We start from the raw sequence: 17397 nt of genomic DNA, 5'->3' as shown, positions 1-17397 counted from the left end.
TAGAACTGCTCCATAGGGTTTCTATGGCTGTAATCTTCATGGAAGCAGACAGTTACATCTTTCTCCTGGAGAGCTTCAAAACTCCATACTTTTTAGTAAGCATCTGAGCCCTTTAACCACTTGGCCACCAGAGATCCCTAAATATGTATGTATATATACATTAAAAACAAAGAAAGAAAAAACTCTGCCATCGAGTTGATTCTGACTCCTAGTGACCCTCTTTGCGATTGTGAGGTAGTAAATCTTTACAGAAGTAGATTACCCATTCTTCCCTTTATGAAGTGGCTGGTAGGTTTTAACTGCCAACCTTCTGGTTAGCAGTCAAATGCCTTAGACACTAAGCCATGAGAGCTCCGTCTAAAGCATATAATAAAGTATAAATTATTTTGAGTAATATAATATTTCAAAGAACAATTGCTACCAGGTCTATAATTATTTATTGTGTAAATGTTTAAGTGAGGCATAGTAAGTTATATTAATTTTTGCCAAGAGCACAAATGAAGTTCTAAAGGATTTTCCAGTTTGACCAATGAGTAGAGGAACATAGGGAGAAAATAACAACTAAACAAATAATAGTTTCAAGGAGCTACATAGTAAATACTGTAAGAGAGAGAAAAAATCAAGATTTTTGTTAAAAGTAACAAAAAAGAGTGGTATTTTGTTTATCTCAAATAATATTATCAAGTAACTTTTCATTTGAAATTGTAAAAAGAGCTATTGAGATTTATAATTAATATTTATATTATGAATGTGTAAACTAAGATTCTCCCAGGAATCCAAGATATGGTCACTTTACACTTAAATACTTTTTATTTAAGCTATTTATTGTGAGAATAGTCATAGATATTCATATAGTTAGGCAACAGAATAATCAAGCTTATGTGCCCATCATACAGGTTCAATAATACCTACCTATAGTCAATCTCTCTTCTTCCTCCATCCCAAGTTTTACATCACATCATCAATGTTTAAGACCAAATCATAGAAAGTTTCTTGAGTACTGTGTTAATTCAAACACTCATCACTTTTATTCAATACTTTCTTTCTCCTGCAATGGACCTACTCATCATTACTCCCATCTACATGCTGCTTTTCTATTTTATTCTTAGTGCTGCAGCTCTGATGATCCAACTCTGCCAGAAGACAGAGCTGTAAGGATTATACACTGACCAGCTCAGAGGAAGGAGTCAGACCACCTGCAACTCAGCCTGGCCTTCTCCCCCTGGACCAATGGTTCCATGATGTTTTCTCCATAATGACTATGAAAGAAACCTGGTCACACATGAAGATCATTGTCCTGCTGCATTGGTTTGGGGTATTTCTGTCCTTTTCTGGACAAAATCAGGCTGAACACTCCCAATATCACAACTCCCCAGAGGTGGTAATTCCCTTGAAGCTATCTGGTACTAGCAGAGGTATGAATGCTCCAGGCTGGCTTTCATATAGCTTGAACATTGGAGGCCAGAGCCATATTATTCACATAAAAGTCAAAAAGGGTTTGCTATCCAGACATATGTCTGTATTTACCTACACAGAGCAGGGGGTACTCCTTGAAGACCAACCTTTTATTCAAAATGACTGCTACTACCATGGTTATGTGGAAGGGAACCTCAAGTCCATGGTAGCCCTCAGTTCCTGTTTTGGGGGTTTTCGAGGAATGCTACAGATAAATGATATTGCTTATGAAATCAAGCCCTTAATGTTTTCTCCTACATCTGAACATCTAGTATATAAGATAGACAATAATGAGACACAATTTCCATCCATGACATATGGCTTTATGCAAGAAGAAATAGCACATCAACTGGAGTTTCGAGACATGTCGAATTTTATTTTGGAGCAAAGTGCTTATGAGGACTGGTGGACCCATGTGTGGTATGTTACATATGCAGTGGTTGTAGACCATACTCTATACCTTCATTATGAAAGGAATGTATCAAAGTTACAGGAGGATATATACGATATTGTCAATATAGTTGATTCAATTTATGATGCATTGGGTGTTAACGTGCTATTGTTTGGTATTGAGATCTGGACTCATAAAAACTTTTTTTCAGTAGATAACATCAAGAATACCCTGACACAATTTTGTCAATGGAAGGTCATAAACCTTTCTCCCCGGCTACCACATAATATTATACATCTTTATACAAATAAAGGACTAAGAGGATTACCTGGTTTAGCATACCTTGGAGGAGTGTGTAAAATGAATTATAATTGTGGAATTGTTTCTTTCCTAAATGTAACCTTGAACAAGTTTGCAATTTATGTGGCCCATGAGCTCGGTCATGTTTTGGGAATGGATCATGATACAGATATGTGTACATGTGGGCAAAATTCATGCTTAATGAATTCCCGAAAAATTCCATCAACTAGTTTTAGTAACTGCAGTTATGCTTCTTGGTGGAAAACCACTATAATTCATGGAAAATGTATGCGTGATAATCCACAGACAGGAAACATTCTCATAGGGAAGCGCTGTGGTAATGGTGTGGTTGAAGAGGAAGAGGAGTGTGACTGTGGATCCTTCAAGTATTGTGCAAATGATCCTTGTTGCCTGGAAAATTGCATGCTGAGTCCTGGGGCTCTTTGTGCTTTTGGGCTTTGTTGCAAAGACTGCATGTTCTTGCCACCAGGGGAACTATGTAGACAGAAGGTCAATGAATGTGATCTTCCAGAGTGGTGCACTGGAAAATCACATCAGTGCCCTCAAGATTTATATGTGCAAGATGGGATCTCATGCTCAGAAGATGGCTACTGCTATGAAAAGAGATGCAATGACCGCAATGAACAGTGTAGGAAGATTTTTGGGAAAGAGTCCAAGAGTGCTAATCAGATATGCTACAAAGAAATTAACACAAGAGGTGATCGGTTTGGTCACTGTGGTATAAATGGTTCCACATATGTAAAATGTGCTATCTCTGATATACTGTGTGGGAGAGTTCAGTGTGAAAATGTGATACAAATTCCTACTCTAAGAGATCATACTACAATACATTTTACTAAATTCAACAGTGTCTCCTGCTGGGGCACTGACTATCATTTTGGAATGACCATACCTGATATTGGTGAAGTGAAAGATGGTACAGACTGTGGTCCAGGAAATATCTGCATTCACAGACAGTGTGTTGAAATGTCTTCTTTGAAACGTGGTTGTTCAGCTGAAATTTGTAGCATGAGAGGAATCTGCAATAATAAACATCAATGCCATTGCTATCCTGGGTGGGCTCCACCGAACTGTGTAAGAAAAGGCAATGGAGGTAGCATTGACAGTGGAATACCTCCTGAAGGAAGTGAGGGAAAAATTTCCCGGTTACTATTGTTGCCTATTTTGTTATTTCCTTTCATTTCTATTTGTGTCTTTTTTTGTTGTAAGAAGTCTAAAGAAGAACAGCAAAATGTTCAGACTCAACCACAGCAAGGAGAGCAAAAAGTTGAAACTCAGCCTCAGCAAGGAGAACAAAAAGTTGAAACTCAACCTCCTCAAGGAGAACAAAAAGTTGAAACTCAGCCTCCTCAAGGAAAACAAAAAAGTTGAGGCTAACCTCAAAAAGAGAACTAAGATGTCAAACTCAATGTTAGAAAGGAGGAACAAAGAGCTTTGACTCAGTCTGTGAAATCAAAGAAATCAGTGTTAATTCCAAGAAGCAAATCCAAACCCTAAGAAAAAAATTCTGCTACAGTTAGAAATGTTATGCCTGTCTTTAGGAGACAGTTGAAAGAAAACTCTCAAATCAATTCTCTGTCATAATGAAAAATAATTACTACTTAAAAAAATATAATCTCTAGTGTGTTTCTACTTACTGTTCATTATTTTAGATATTTGAAGGTTTATTTTTTCCTGAAAAAATAACATTTTTTTGTACTTACTGACCAAAGACATAACTCAGGGATCCTGTACAGTTTTGAAGGTGTTGTTTGTCTCTTACTTCCAATACTCCTTCCCCTTTTGTACTCTGTTTTATAATGCCTACAAACATATCTGTTTTAACAACCCTCACTGCATATTTTCTGCCAAAAGGAAGACAGAAAGCTAGAAAGCTGTTTCTTTTCTATTCATCTCCGTGTTGTCTTACTAACATCTTTCAACCTGGTAGTAGCAGTTGTTTACAATCTTCATGTCTTTTGGCTTTTTGCTTAATTACTCTCTAAATGAACTTCATTGCTGGCCTCAGAGCAACCAGCATAACTAGCCAGTGGCCTACTCTCAGAATTTTGAGTCTCAGCTCTGTGCACTGACCACCAAGGTCCCAAGCTTCCAGTACCAGTTTAAGAGTACTGATGCTCAGAATTCTGAGTCCTAAATTAAGTATGCTTTTCTTGACATTTAGTATGTTCAAATAATTCAATTCTCTTTCCTTTGCTTTCTAGCCCCATGAGTGAAATCTCCATTCTGTAAATAGTACCTTATAAGGAGTCTTTAGTCAGTAGCACAGTGTGTCCTTCAACTTGTGTTTTCAGCTACTGTTTACTCCCTTATATTTAATCATCTTCCTTAGAATCATGGGTGTGATTTTTCTTTTTCTTACTGAATCCTGACCAATAAATTATTAGTCTTTGTATAACAGAGAAAGCAGATCTCAGGAAGTGTCAAAAGTTTTTTCTGAGTGTTTCCTTACCAGTACCTTTTACCATTTTGGGAAAACTATCACTTAGTGATAGTTACTATTAAAATATAAAAAGAGAAGTCAATATTAACACTTTTCATTCAGCTTCTGCCCCCCCCCCCAATAAAAAGAATAAAGAAGAGAATTTCAATTCTAGGTAGGAGATAATAGTCTTGACAGGCCAGCGAGTCCTCTGGGAAAAAAAAAAAAAAAAACAGAAAATATCAAACACATTTTTTAAAGTGATGTTTTGAAGATATTAGAGCATATGGAACCAAAAACGGGTAGGTGATTTAAGAACTACAGAGAATGTAAACAATTCAGATTCATCAGGCATCTTTCTCCCTGAAGCACTTGAACATTCTAGGTGTAAACTGAGGGTCATGCTTGGTGCAACTAGTTAGAAGGTCTATGTTGAGAAGAATGAAGTCTGAAAATGTGTTAATAATTAAGCAAGTCAAGGATGCATAGTAAAAATGTTTGTGTTTAAATTAAATATCCATTTTCCCAAGCTATATTTGCTGAATTTAGTTCTTCTGTGGGAGTTGGGGGAGCTCTGGTGGTGTAGTGCTTAAGGCATTTGACTACTAACCAGAAGGCTGGCAGCTCAAATCCACTAGCCACTGCTTGGAAGGAAGGTTGGTCACTGTACTTCTGTAGTGATATCGCCTCGGAAACCCAAGGAGGGGTCACAGTGTGTCGGATCTGACTCAACAGCAGTGAGTTTTTGAGTAGAGGAATTTGGGAAACTAACCATAAAATTCTAAAGGGCAAAATCATCTACAATCTTATTTTATACTTAGAAAGAAAAGGCCTAGTGAAAGAGAGCTTGCTTCAAACATATGTGCTGTCTTCTATTGAAGACCTATGACTGCCTTTGAAGTAGCAAGAGACAGGAGGTGAGGGAACTGGGTTATCAAGCTCCAAGTGAAAGAACTTTGTCTCTCATGGACTTGGAGAGCTGAGAAACAGAGGCTTTTGAGCTCACAATTGAAACCCAAGAAGGTCATGATTGAATATCATGATAACATAACTGAATAAATGATAATTAGGCAAAGTCTCACTTAAACTGCACTTATCTTTGATACAATGATACAATTGTTATTATATTTAATTTTTCAGTACCTCGTGCTATCATACTAAAAGGGGAAAGATAGAAAACTCCTAAGGGAAGGTAATACCATTTGCACCTTCTATGGTTCTATTATGGAAGCTCTGTTGAGTGTCTGGGTGGTGATAATGGTTATGTGCTTGACTACGAGCCAAAAGGTTAAAAATTTGAATCCCCTCAGTGACACCTTAGAAGACAGGCCTGGTGAGCTATGCCTGAAAACTGACAGCCTAAAATCCCTATGGAGCAATTCTACTCTGTATACATGTGGTTTCCATGAGTCAATATAAACTCAGTGACAACTAATAAATAACAACAACATGGTTCTATTATACATAAGGTATAGCCTACAATACAAATTTACAGACATGCTAAAAGGCAAGAAATTATGGTCAATAATTGTTGTTATTTGCCATCCAGTCGGGCCCACCTCATAGCAACCCCTCCTTGAGAATTAAAAATAACAAGAGCAAAAGAGAAGTTGTAAGAGATATAGAACAAGATGACTATGAAAAACAACCACTATGACTAAAATTTTAATGAAAATAAAAGAAAAATGAAAAACAAATATGTGACAGAATATAGATTTTCACCAGTGAGATGTAATGTATACAAATTTATCAAAAGCATATTCTTGAATTAAAAATACAATGTCTGATTTTAAGAACTTAAGTGACTAGATTGAATTGTTGACTCCACATAGCAGAACACTGGATTTGTTAATGGGAAGAGGGGAAAATTTCAATGTGAAAAAATAGTACCAAAAAAAAAAAATAATAATAACAAGATAATTGATATATGGGATATATTGAAAGGTCTAACTAACATCCATACAATTAGTGTCCCATCTAAACATAAGAGAGAAAATTGAACAGAAGTAATATTCAAAGTTATAATGGTTGAGAATTTTCTAAAAATGAAGACAGATGTCATCAGACTGCTTTAAGAAACTCAATGAAATCCTAGAAGGATAAACCCAGAATGAAAGCAGTGCTGGGGAATTGTTAAACTATCATGTGTTTAAGATACCTGGTGCAATCTATAAAGTATACATTAAAATAAGAATAAAAGAATGCAAAAATCAATTGATAGAATGAAAACAGTATAATAAACATATTTGATTAGACACAATTATAAGGAAGAAACAAATGTAAAACATATGAAAATAGAAAAACAAGTATGATAGGTATAAACTCAATGTATAATAGACTACATAAACCAAGTAAAAAGATTGAGATATTTCAGATTGAATAAAATAAAAATTCAGCATTATGCTGCTTTTAAGAGATATGATTTAAAAATAATGACACAGATAGAATTAAAAAAAAAAAAAACAGTCCATTTGTCATTAAGTCTATTTTGACTCATAATAACCCAAGCTTGTCAGAGTAAAACTGTGATCCACACAGTTTTCAACGGCTGATTTTTCAATAGTTTGCAAGCTTCTCTTATGTTCCTCTAGGTGGACTCAAACAATTATCCTTCTAGTTTACAGCCAAAACATTGTTTCTGGGTGGTACAAATGGATAGTACAACCCCTTAACCTAACCTCTTGCTGTTGAATCAGTTCTGAATCATGGTGACCCCATGTGTTACAGAGCATAATGGCTCCATGAGGTTTCCTTGGCTGTGCTCTTTATGGAAGTTGTTTGCCAGACTTTCCTTTAACAAACAACACAAAAATTTGGAATTTTTTATAAAATGCAAATGCTAACCAAAAGAGGACTAGAGTCGTTATGTAAATATTAGATAATGAAGAATTTAAGGCAACAAGTATTACTTGTTGAAATAAAGAGGAAGATTTTGTAATGGTAAAAAATCTATCCATCAGGATGATATCTCAATCCTAAATGTATATGCACTAACTAACATAATATCAAAATATAGAAGAAAAATCATTGAAATAAACAAGTCCACAATCATAGAGAGAGACTTTTAGTACACTTCTTTCACTAGTGATAAAAAAGAGAGAAAATAATAAATGGTTCATGAAAAGATCTTAGAAGTCAATTGGCCAATGACTTAATAGACATACAGAATTAAAAAAAAATAAAAAAATAAAAAATCCACACCCGCTACTGTGGAGTCAGTTATGACTCATTCCGCCCCTGTAGGATAGAGTAGAGCTGTGCCATAGGCTTTTCAGAGATATAAATTATTATGTAAGCAGACAGCTATATGTTTCTCCCATGGAACAGCTGGTCGGTTTGAACTGCTAACTTTTTGGTTAGGAGTTGAATATTTTAAACATTTTGTCACCAGGATTCTATTACATGTAATACAATTAAAACAAACAAACAAACAATCATCACTGCTGTCAAGTCAGATCTGACACATGGTGAACCCTCCTTAGGCTTCCAAGGTGGTATCACTGTGGAAGTAGATTGCCCAACCCTCCTTCTGAGGAGTGGCTGGTGGGTTTGAACCACCAGCCTTCTGGTTAGCAGCTAAATGTCTTAGGCACTATACCACCAGAGCTCCCATACATGGAATATTACACTTAAAATGTCAGAATTCACCTTCATTCAACCATATTTGAAGTATTCATCAAAGTCTACCGTATATTGGACCCAAAATAAAGTCTCTATGAATTTCAAGTTTTAAATAATAAACAGTATTGTAAGTAACCACAACAGAATTATACTAGAACTCACCAGCTACTCCTCAGAAGAAGATGGGGCAATCTACTTCCATAGTGGTCCTGCCTCGGAAACCCAAGGAGCGGTTGCTATGAGTCGGGTCCGACTCCATGGCACATAATAAAAACAACAATAACAGAATTCAGTAGCATACAACAATAAGTAGAAAAACTACACATTATTTGAAAGAAAAGAACAAATTCTAAAAAAAGAAAATATATGTATATGATGTTTTTGTCATGTGCCATCAGGTAGGACCTGACTCACAGAGACCCCTCCTTGGGTTTCTGAGATGGTATCACTACAGAAGTAGATTGGCCAACCTTCCTTCTGAAGAGCGGCTGGGGGTTTGAACCACCAGCCCTCTGGTTATCACTCAAGTGCCTTAGGCACTACACTACCAGAGCTCCCGTGTGTGTGTGTGTGTGTGTGTATGTAAAAGTCAGGAAATATTTTTTATCTAAAGTACAAGTATATACAACATATGTACAGCAGTGATTATAGGAAAATGTATAGCTTTATGTAGCTATATTTTTTAAGCAAATTAAAAGGATAAACTTAAAAGAATTGAAGTTTCCCTGTCAAAAAATAGGAACAGAACAATGCATTAAATCTATGGGAATTAGGAAGAGATTAGTGATAAAACTAAGAAATGGAATCAATGAAGTACATAACAAATGCATAATAGAGAAAATCAACATTTACCATTCAAAATTCATTTAATGAATTTTCACAAAATATTATCTAACCCTAGTAAGACTTCTGAAGAAAACAAAAGGCAGAAAACACAAGTTAATAATAGAAGAAATGGAAAATAAACATCACAATAGAGCACAATTATCTTTCATTAGATAGATAATATTAAGAATAACTTTTCAAGAAAAAAAAATTAAATAAGTAAATTCAGTAAAACTATAAATTATCAAAGCTTACACTAGAAATAAATATTCACTGGACTGAGTCAGTGTTACAAAAGGTTACCCAGACCTGGATAGCTTTACCATTAATTTTACATGAACTTTGACAGATCAAAAAGAAGGACCATTATAAAACTCTTCTTATGAATCATTAAAAAATAAAAAAGCACTGCAATTGAGTTGATTCCAACTCAGAGTGGCCCTATTGGGCAGAGTAGAACTGCCTTGTAGGGTTTCCAAGGTTTAAAATCTTTACAAAAGAAGACTGCCTCATTTTTCTCCCAGGGAGTGGTTAGTGTTTTCAAATCACTGACCTTTTGGTTAGCAGGTGAATGCTTTAACCACTATGCAACCAGAGTTCCTTTTTATGAGTCATACAGTATTTTAATTCTCAAAGCTAACAAAGGCACTATACACAAGAAAAATCAAGACCAATTTCTCTTATGCGAGTAGATACAAAATTCTTAAAATATTGTTCCAGTAAATAAAGTACAACATTTTGTAAAATGGAAAATCATCATCGTTATCAAGTGAGTGGCTGGTGGGTTTGAACTGCCAGCCTTCTGGTTAGCAGTCAAGTGCCATAGGCACTACACTACCAGAGCTCCCAGAAAGACCATCAGGGTTTAGTATTTTTTAAAACATCAAAAGCTAAACTTAAAGTTAATCAATAATGTATTGATTCCAAATGCCATGAAGAAACATGGCATCTTGAAGAAAAAAACAACAAAACATGGGAATTTACTTCATATATCCAGAGATATTATATCAGTAGCAGTAGCAGTTACTATAAAATTTACTCTAACTCATGGTAATGTCACAGTAAAACTGGCTCCATAGGGTTTTCAATAGCTAATTGGGAGCTCTGGTAGCATAGTGGCTAAGGCACTTGACTGCTAACCAGAAGGCTGGCGGTTCAAACCCACCAGCCACTCCTCGGAAGGAAGATGGGGCAATCTACTTCTGTAGTGATACTGCCTCGGAAACCCAAGGAGGGGTCGCTATGAGTCAGGTCTGACTCGACGGCACATAACAACAACAACAACAATTTTTCAAAAGTTTTGAGGAGCCTCTGGGTAGTTTCAAACTTCTAACTTTTTGGTTAGCAACCACACATTAACTTTCTGCACCACTTACACCACTCCCTAGATGAATTATAAATCTATAGAAATTAAGGTAATGTGACACTTACTGATGAAATAAAATTGAGAGGCCAAGTGGACTTTTCAGGAACTTATGCTGGTCAATTGGATATCCATGTTGAAAAGATGTACCTTTATCTGTACCTCATAATGACTGATTTTATATTTAAATTTCATAAGTAAATCAATATAGCTATTGGAATAAAACATAAGAGAGTACTTTCATGATCTGGAGTAGGCAACTATTTCTTAAACAAAAGTAAAAATAGAAAAGCTTAAAATAAAAACTTGATAAATTGGAATATATTAAAATTAAGAGATTCTGCTCTTAAAAAAATAATGCAAACCACAGATAAGGAGAAGATATTTACAGAACTTATATGTGAAAAAGGACTCATAACTAGAATACATAGCTGTCCTTCAAATTAATGAGAAAAAACAATTCGTTAGAAAACTGAGCATAGAACTTGAACAGTCACTTCATAAAAGATGATATTTGAGGTTCAGTGAACCTCTGAGAGTGGCTCACATTAATTAGCTATGAGAAAAGTGCCAACTTGGTTACATCTTGCACTTTCTTCATTTTTGGAACAGATCTGTCACTTATTCATCTTGTTCCCAAGGGAAGAAATCCTTATTCAGTCTACTCTTCTCTGGGCATTGCCTCCTTATGGCTATCCAACGCATTGCTTATGAGATAAAATAAAAATTAGTAATAACATTCCCAGAAATCCTCTGACTGTTTTCATTGTTGCCACTCAATTCTTCTCTTATATTTAGTATATGTAAATAACAGTATATTTAAATAACACTTAAATTTATTATCAATATTATTATTATTATTCATTATCAATAATTTATTATCTGTTTCTACTTATTATAATGTGTTAGACTGGGTTCTCTAGAGAAGCAAAACCAATAAAACTTATATATACATGTAGAGAAAGAGAAATTTACCTTAGGAAAATGGCTCACACACTTATAGAAACTGGCAAGTCCCAAGTTCTTGGATCGAACATCGAGCTGGGGGCTTTTCCCAACTCACGCAACTGTACGGGCTGATGAGCTCAAGGTTGGCAGGCAGTATACTGGCTGTTGACTCCAACGAATGTTTTATCCAAGATCTCCAGGCTGAATGGTGGATTGTTCGCTCATGGACAGTTGTAAGCAGTACAACAGGATCCCGATCCACAGAAGAGTGTCTCTTCTCTCAGGATGTCCATAAATATATTGGAAGCAGGCCACACCCCTAAGGAGACTCCCTTTCAGTGTATTGGCTGTTCAAAACATATACATCCAATCCCATCATGGGAACAACCCACATCACAATTGCTTAAACCGCACATAATTGTGGTCCAGCCAAGTTGGTACACAGCTCCAACTATCACATATACTATTTCCCAAATTCCTTAAATTTTCTTCTTACCATAATTTGTTCACTTAAAATGTCTTTCCTTATGTCCTATCATCTTTCTACCATTTCAATATCCATGATAAATATTATTTTATTTTGGAAATTCACCCATATTTTCACAGGATCTTACTTCATTATTTCAAATCATAGATATAGGAATTGAAGAGAGCTAACTATTTCAGATTGAACAAACAAAACAAATAAGAAAGAATTATTGTGGACATCTACATGCCAATTAAAGAGCTCTGGTGGTATAGTGTCTAAGGCATTTGATGCTAACCAGAAGGTTGGAGGTTCAAACCCACAAGCCACTCTGCAGAAGGAAGGCTGGTCAATATATTTCTGTAAAGATTTACTGCCTTACAAACCCAAAGGGGGTCACTGTGAGTTAGGATCTATTAGATGGCAGTGAGTTGTACATCCCAATTAATTTGACAACTTAGATGAAATAAAACATTTAAATTTAAATTTAAGTTACAAATTAGCAAATCTACTTCAAGAGGAAACAAGTAACTAGAATTGCAATGTTAAATATACACTAAAATAATTAAATTAATACTTTAAAACTTTCACATAGCAGGCCCAAATGTCTTTCTCATGAATTCTATCAAACTTAAGGAACAAATAATACCAATTTTACGCAATTGCTTCCTACAAAAAAAGAAGAGGAGACAACACTTCCCAACACCTTTTAGTATATAACCTTTTACTGTAACCAAAGACAATACAACAGAAAATGAAAACATAAACAATAAAAAATAACACCAATATTTTTTTACACAGACACAAAATCATTATTAAATATTAGAAAATCAAATCTAGCAATATATAAAAATTTAATACATTATGATAAAGTAGAATTGATACTAGGAATATAAGGTTGGTTTTACATTAAAAAATCCATGAGTGCACTCATCTATAAAGAGAAATGAAGTCCCACTACATGCTAAAACATAAATAAATCTTGCAAACATTATACTGAGTTCAATAAATCACAAAAGGAAAAATATTTTATGCTCTCCCTCATGAATTATACAGAATAAACTAATATGTAGAGACCAAATATATTAGTTGTTACCAGAAGTGGGAGAGATATGTTTATGATGATAGAAAATTTGCCAATGGATAATTAATACAATTGATGTCACTAATGTATACACATGAAAAACATTAAACTGGCAAATGCAATATATATATATATATATATATATAATATTTATATTTATAATTAAAAATGAATCAGTGTAATTTACTATATAAGTAAACTAAAAACAAAAACAATATGATCATATTTATGGATAAATAAAATGATTGGACAAAGTTCAATATTAATTAATGATAAAAACTCTTAGCTCATTAGGAGTAGAAAGGAAACTGTTCACTAACAAATGGTATCTACAAATATTTAAAGTGAATATCATGCTTTAAGGTGAAAGAATGCTTTTACTCTATGATTAGACAGATACAAGACAAGAATGTCTACTTTCATCACTAATATTCAATATTGCAAAATGTCAAGAAAAGGAAATAAATGGAACACTGATTTGATAAAAAAATGGAAAATTTTCTAAATTGTAAATTTTAATATTAACAATCAAATCAGCAATCTAAGTAGATCAGAAAGTTACACCAGTAGGAAACCCAAGAATACCAATTATTTCTGTCAAAATATCCATTATAAACATTTCTCACGAAATATTTATCTCTAGTTTGTTCAAGTGAAACAGCTAATCTTAATAACATGATGGATACTGTGAATATTCCACCTCAAGTACATATGTAGATTTTTTTTTATAATATTTCAAAGGTGAAATCAATCTATCAAAAAGAAAGAGGACTATATAAAATTAGTTTCTCCTCTTTGAAAATTCTGTCTATGAATTGCTAATTACCCTTTCATCATCTTCATGTTTTGCTACAAATCAAGCAATAAGCCAAAATTTTTCCAGAAGATAATATCCTTAAGAAAATATTCTTTGAGTAAAAGTGCATACTTCATTAATATTTCACTTACCTTGCCTTCAGATATAGGATAGGGTCAGTCTAATATAGAAAACAAATTGGTATTTATAATATTGTTTGACTTCTGCAGTAACACAATATAACCAGGAACTGTTACTTTACTTCTATGTAGCCCAAATTTAACTCTCAGTTATTTATTTTTTCTTAAATAATTTCCTTTTAAAATGTAGTGTTCCTCCTCAGAAAGAAGATGGGGCAATCTATTTCCATAGAGATACTGCCTCGGAAACACAAGGAGGGGTCACTATGAGTCGGATTCGACTCTACGGCACATAACAACAACTAATTAATTTAATGATTATTCCCCAAAATACCCAGAGAACTGTGGATTCATTCACTAATGCTTATGGAACATAGCTACTATGGTAGTCATATATATATATATATATATATATATATATATATATATATATTCTTTTTGAAAAATAATTCTGAATATGTTAAAGAAAAACAAACATATTCTTATCTTGTAACTCAGGGTAAAAGTAGGAATATTAAGGTATTGACTCTTTGGTGGCTCTTCAAGAACCAAAGACAAGAGTAGGTAAAGATGGTTCAGCTCTGCAGAGTTTTATAGTTTATAGTTCTAAGAGAATTTAGGGACACTTCACCTTCAGATAATTCTTAGCTTCTTTTTGTAGTGTTCCTAACCAAGATTTGAAAAATTTGACAGTAAAATGACTACTGTTCTTATAGACTTCCAAAAACAAAACTCACTGTTCCGGTTACCTAGTGCCACTCTGACAGGAGTATACCACAAATGGGATGGCTGAACAAACAGGAGTTTATTTTCTTACAGTTTGTCTTTCAAACGTAGGGGGCTGTGATGGTTCCACCCCCAAAAGCCATGGTCTTACCCTTGAGGCTGAGGCAGCTCTGCTTCCCATTTCCTTGGTTTCTTCGCTTCTGCTGATTAATGACAAAGGCAACCCACTCTGCGGGAATCTTCCAGCCCCAAAGGACATTTAGCTTTTTGCTCAGTAGGCCGACCAACCTGCTACTCCATCTCATGCTGGTCTCTTCTACCAATTAATGCCTGAATGCAACCCATTCCTCCAGGAAACTGCCTACCCAATGGCACCCGGCTTTCTCTTCTTTGGGCTGGTCAGGCAGTTGGTGTTTAATGTTGGTCTCTGGACTCTGCTACTGCTGTCTTTCATGCTGGTTTCTCTGCCAGTATCTCTCTGCCAGTCTTTGGCTCTGCTCCTGCTGTCTCTTATGTCGCATGCCGAGGTGTCTCTGCCGGGGTCCTGGGTCAAGGACGCACTCCACTCCTGTTTCCACATTTTAGGTATGTGTCAGAGCAGCACTCCACTCTCTTGGTACCATATTCTGTTCTGGTCACCTAGTGCCACTCTGAGAGGAATACACCACAAATGGAATGGCTGAACAAACAGGAGTTTATTCTCTTACGGTTTGGAGGTTTTAAGTCTGAGTTCAAAGTGCAAGGCTCTAGGGGCTGGGTGAAAGCCCCCAACCTTGGGCTTTAGCTCTGCCTCCTGCTCCTGGCCCACTGAAGCTGGAGGCATATTTTTCACTCAGCTGTTGGCTGCTGAGGCTAACAAGCCCAAGGTTGACAAGTAAAAAGGCACAGTCCCGATGTTACCAAACCACAGGTCAGGCCATTAATTCAAGTCCATTGAAAGTCCCAAGGTCAGCAGAGCATGGCAGGCTGCTGAACAATGGCATGGCTACATGCAGGGTTCAAGTGTGCCTCAAGTTGGAGACCATTCCCAAAGCAGTTTCTTATATATGGGAAGCAGACCACATACACAACAGCAGCTACTCAGCTGCTCACAGTAGATTCCACCATGGAGTTGATTACCAGTCTCATCATGGGGAATACTACATCCAGCTGCCCAGCCACACAACCAGGCCTAGCCAAGTTGACACACAAACTTAACCACCACACCCACTAACATCAAGTAGATTCCAACTCATAGTGACTTTTTTAGATGGAGTAGAACTGTCCCATAGGGTTTCCAATGTTGTAAATCTTTAAGGAAGCAGACTGCCTCATCTTTCTCCCATCAAGTGGCCAGTGTTTTCAAAAAGCAAATGTTTCAGTTAATACCTGAAAGTTTTAACCACTGTATCACCAGAGTTCTTTCAAACAGACCTAGATGTAATAATCTTACTTCTTTCTTTATCTGGCTTTCCAAATCCTCTCCTAACTCTTCCTGTCTCACTATAATTGGCCACATCCAAAATTACTTATATAGAGAAACACACACATACACACACACTGTTGTCGAGTCGTACCCAACTCATAGCAACCCTTCCTTGGGTTTCCAAGGCAGTATCACTATGGAAGTAGATTGCCCAACCTTCCTTCCAAAGAGTGGCTGGTGGGTTTGAACCTCCAGTCTTCTGCTTAGTAGTCAAATGCCTTAAGCACTCTGCCAACAGAGGTCCCATATAGAGAAAAGTGATTCTAATTTAATGGGATTTTGATAGAATTAGACACCATATTTAATGTATGAGGTTGTGGAATATATGCTTATGTATTTTTCATAAAATGACTGTAACTGACTCCATAACACTTTTTCTGTAAAGCAACAAACTATGAAGTGTTGTAATAGGCAAGGAGATGGTGGCATAGTGCCCAAGGCATTTGCTTGCTAACTAGAAGGTTGGATTGAAACTCACCAGCTGCTCTGGGGAAGGAAGATGGGGCAATCTACTTTCATAAAGATTTACTGCTTCAGTAAACACAATGGGGGTCACTATGAGTCAGAATAATCTCAATGGCAGTGAGTTTCTCTTTTTCTTTTTCTTTTTTTTTATTGTAATAGGACAAGAATTCAGAATGTGAATTTTAAAATAAAGGTTGCAGCAGTATATTGACAAGGAACTTCCAGAAATGCAAGTTGGATTCAGAAGAGGACATGGAATAAGGGATATTATTGCTGATGTCAGATGGATCTTGGCTTAGAGCAAAGAATACCAGAAAGATGTTTACTTGTGTTTTATTAACTATGCAAAAGCATTCAAATTTGTGAATCATAACAAATTATGGATAACATTGAGAAGAATGAGAATTCCAGAGGATCTGTAGATAGACCAGGAGGTTTTGGTAAAATAGAACAAGAGGATACTTCATGGTTTAAAATCAGGAAGGGAGTACATCAGAGTTTTATCCTTTTGCCATACTTACTTATTCAATCTCTATGATGAACACATAATCTGAGAAGCTGGACTATATGAAGAAGAATGTGCTATCAGGATTGGAGGGAGACTCATTAACAATCTGTGATATGCAGACAACACAACCTTGCTTGCTGAAAGTGAATATGACTTGAAACACTTACTTGTGAACATTAAAAACTACAGTCTGCAGTATGGATTACACCTTAATATAAAGAAAAATGAAAATAACTGGACCAATAATCAGCACCATGATAAATGGAGAAAAGATTGAACTTGTCAAAAATTTCATATTACTTGATTCTATAACCAACACCAATGGAAGCAACCAAAACCAAATCACTGCTGTTGAGTCGTATCTGACTCATGGTGACCCCTCCTTGGGTTTCCAGGGCAGT

The 17397-nt window shown here is 35.6% G+C and overlaps 1 protein-coding gene across 1 annotated transcript; it reads left to right on the top strand.

Moving 5' to 3' along the window:
- Positions 1-1255: 1255 nt before the first annotated feature.
- LOC103205089 (disintegrin and metalloproteinase domain-containing protein 29) lies at positions 1256-3538 on the top strand. Its single transcript, XM_007950358.2, has one exon. The coding sequence runs from the start codon at positions 1256-1258 to the stop codon at positions 3536-3538; it is 2283 nt and encodes a 760-aa protein (XP_007948549.2).
- Positions 3539-17397: the final 13859 nt, after the last annotated feature.

This window comes from Orycteropus afer, unplaced genomic scaffold (genome assembly GCF_000298275.1).
Source record: "Orycteropus afer afer isolate SDZICR_OR568_19922 unplaced genomic scaffold, OryAfe1.0 scaffold00268, whole genome shotgun sequence".
NCBI lineage: Eukaryota > Metazoa > Chordata > Mammalia > Tubulidentata > Orycteropodidae > Orycteropus > Orycteropus afer.
Note: the sequence above shows the minus strand (reverse complement) of the source record. Positions and strands in the feature narration are given on the sequence as shown.

Coding starts and splice junctions, on each gene's coding strand:
- LOC103205089 (XM_007950358.2), top strand. CDS start 1,256: ATGACTATGAAAGAAACCTGGTCACACATGAAGATCATTGTCCTGCTG.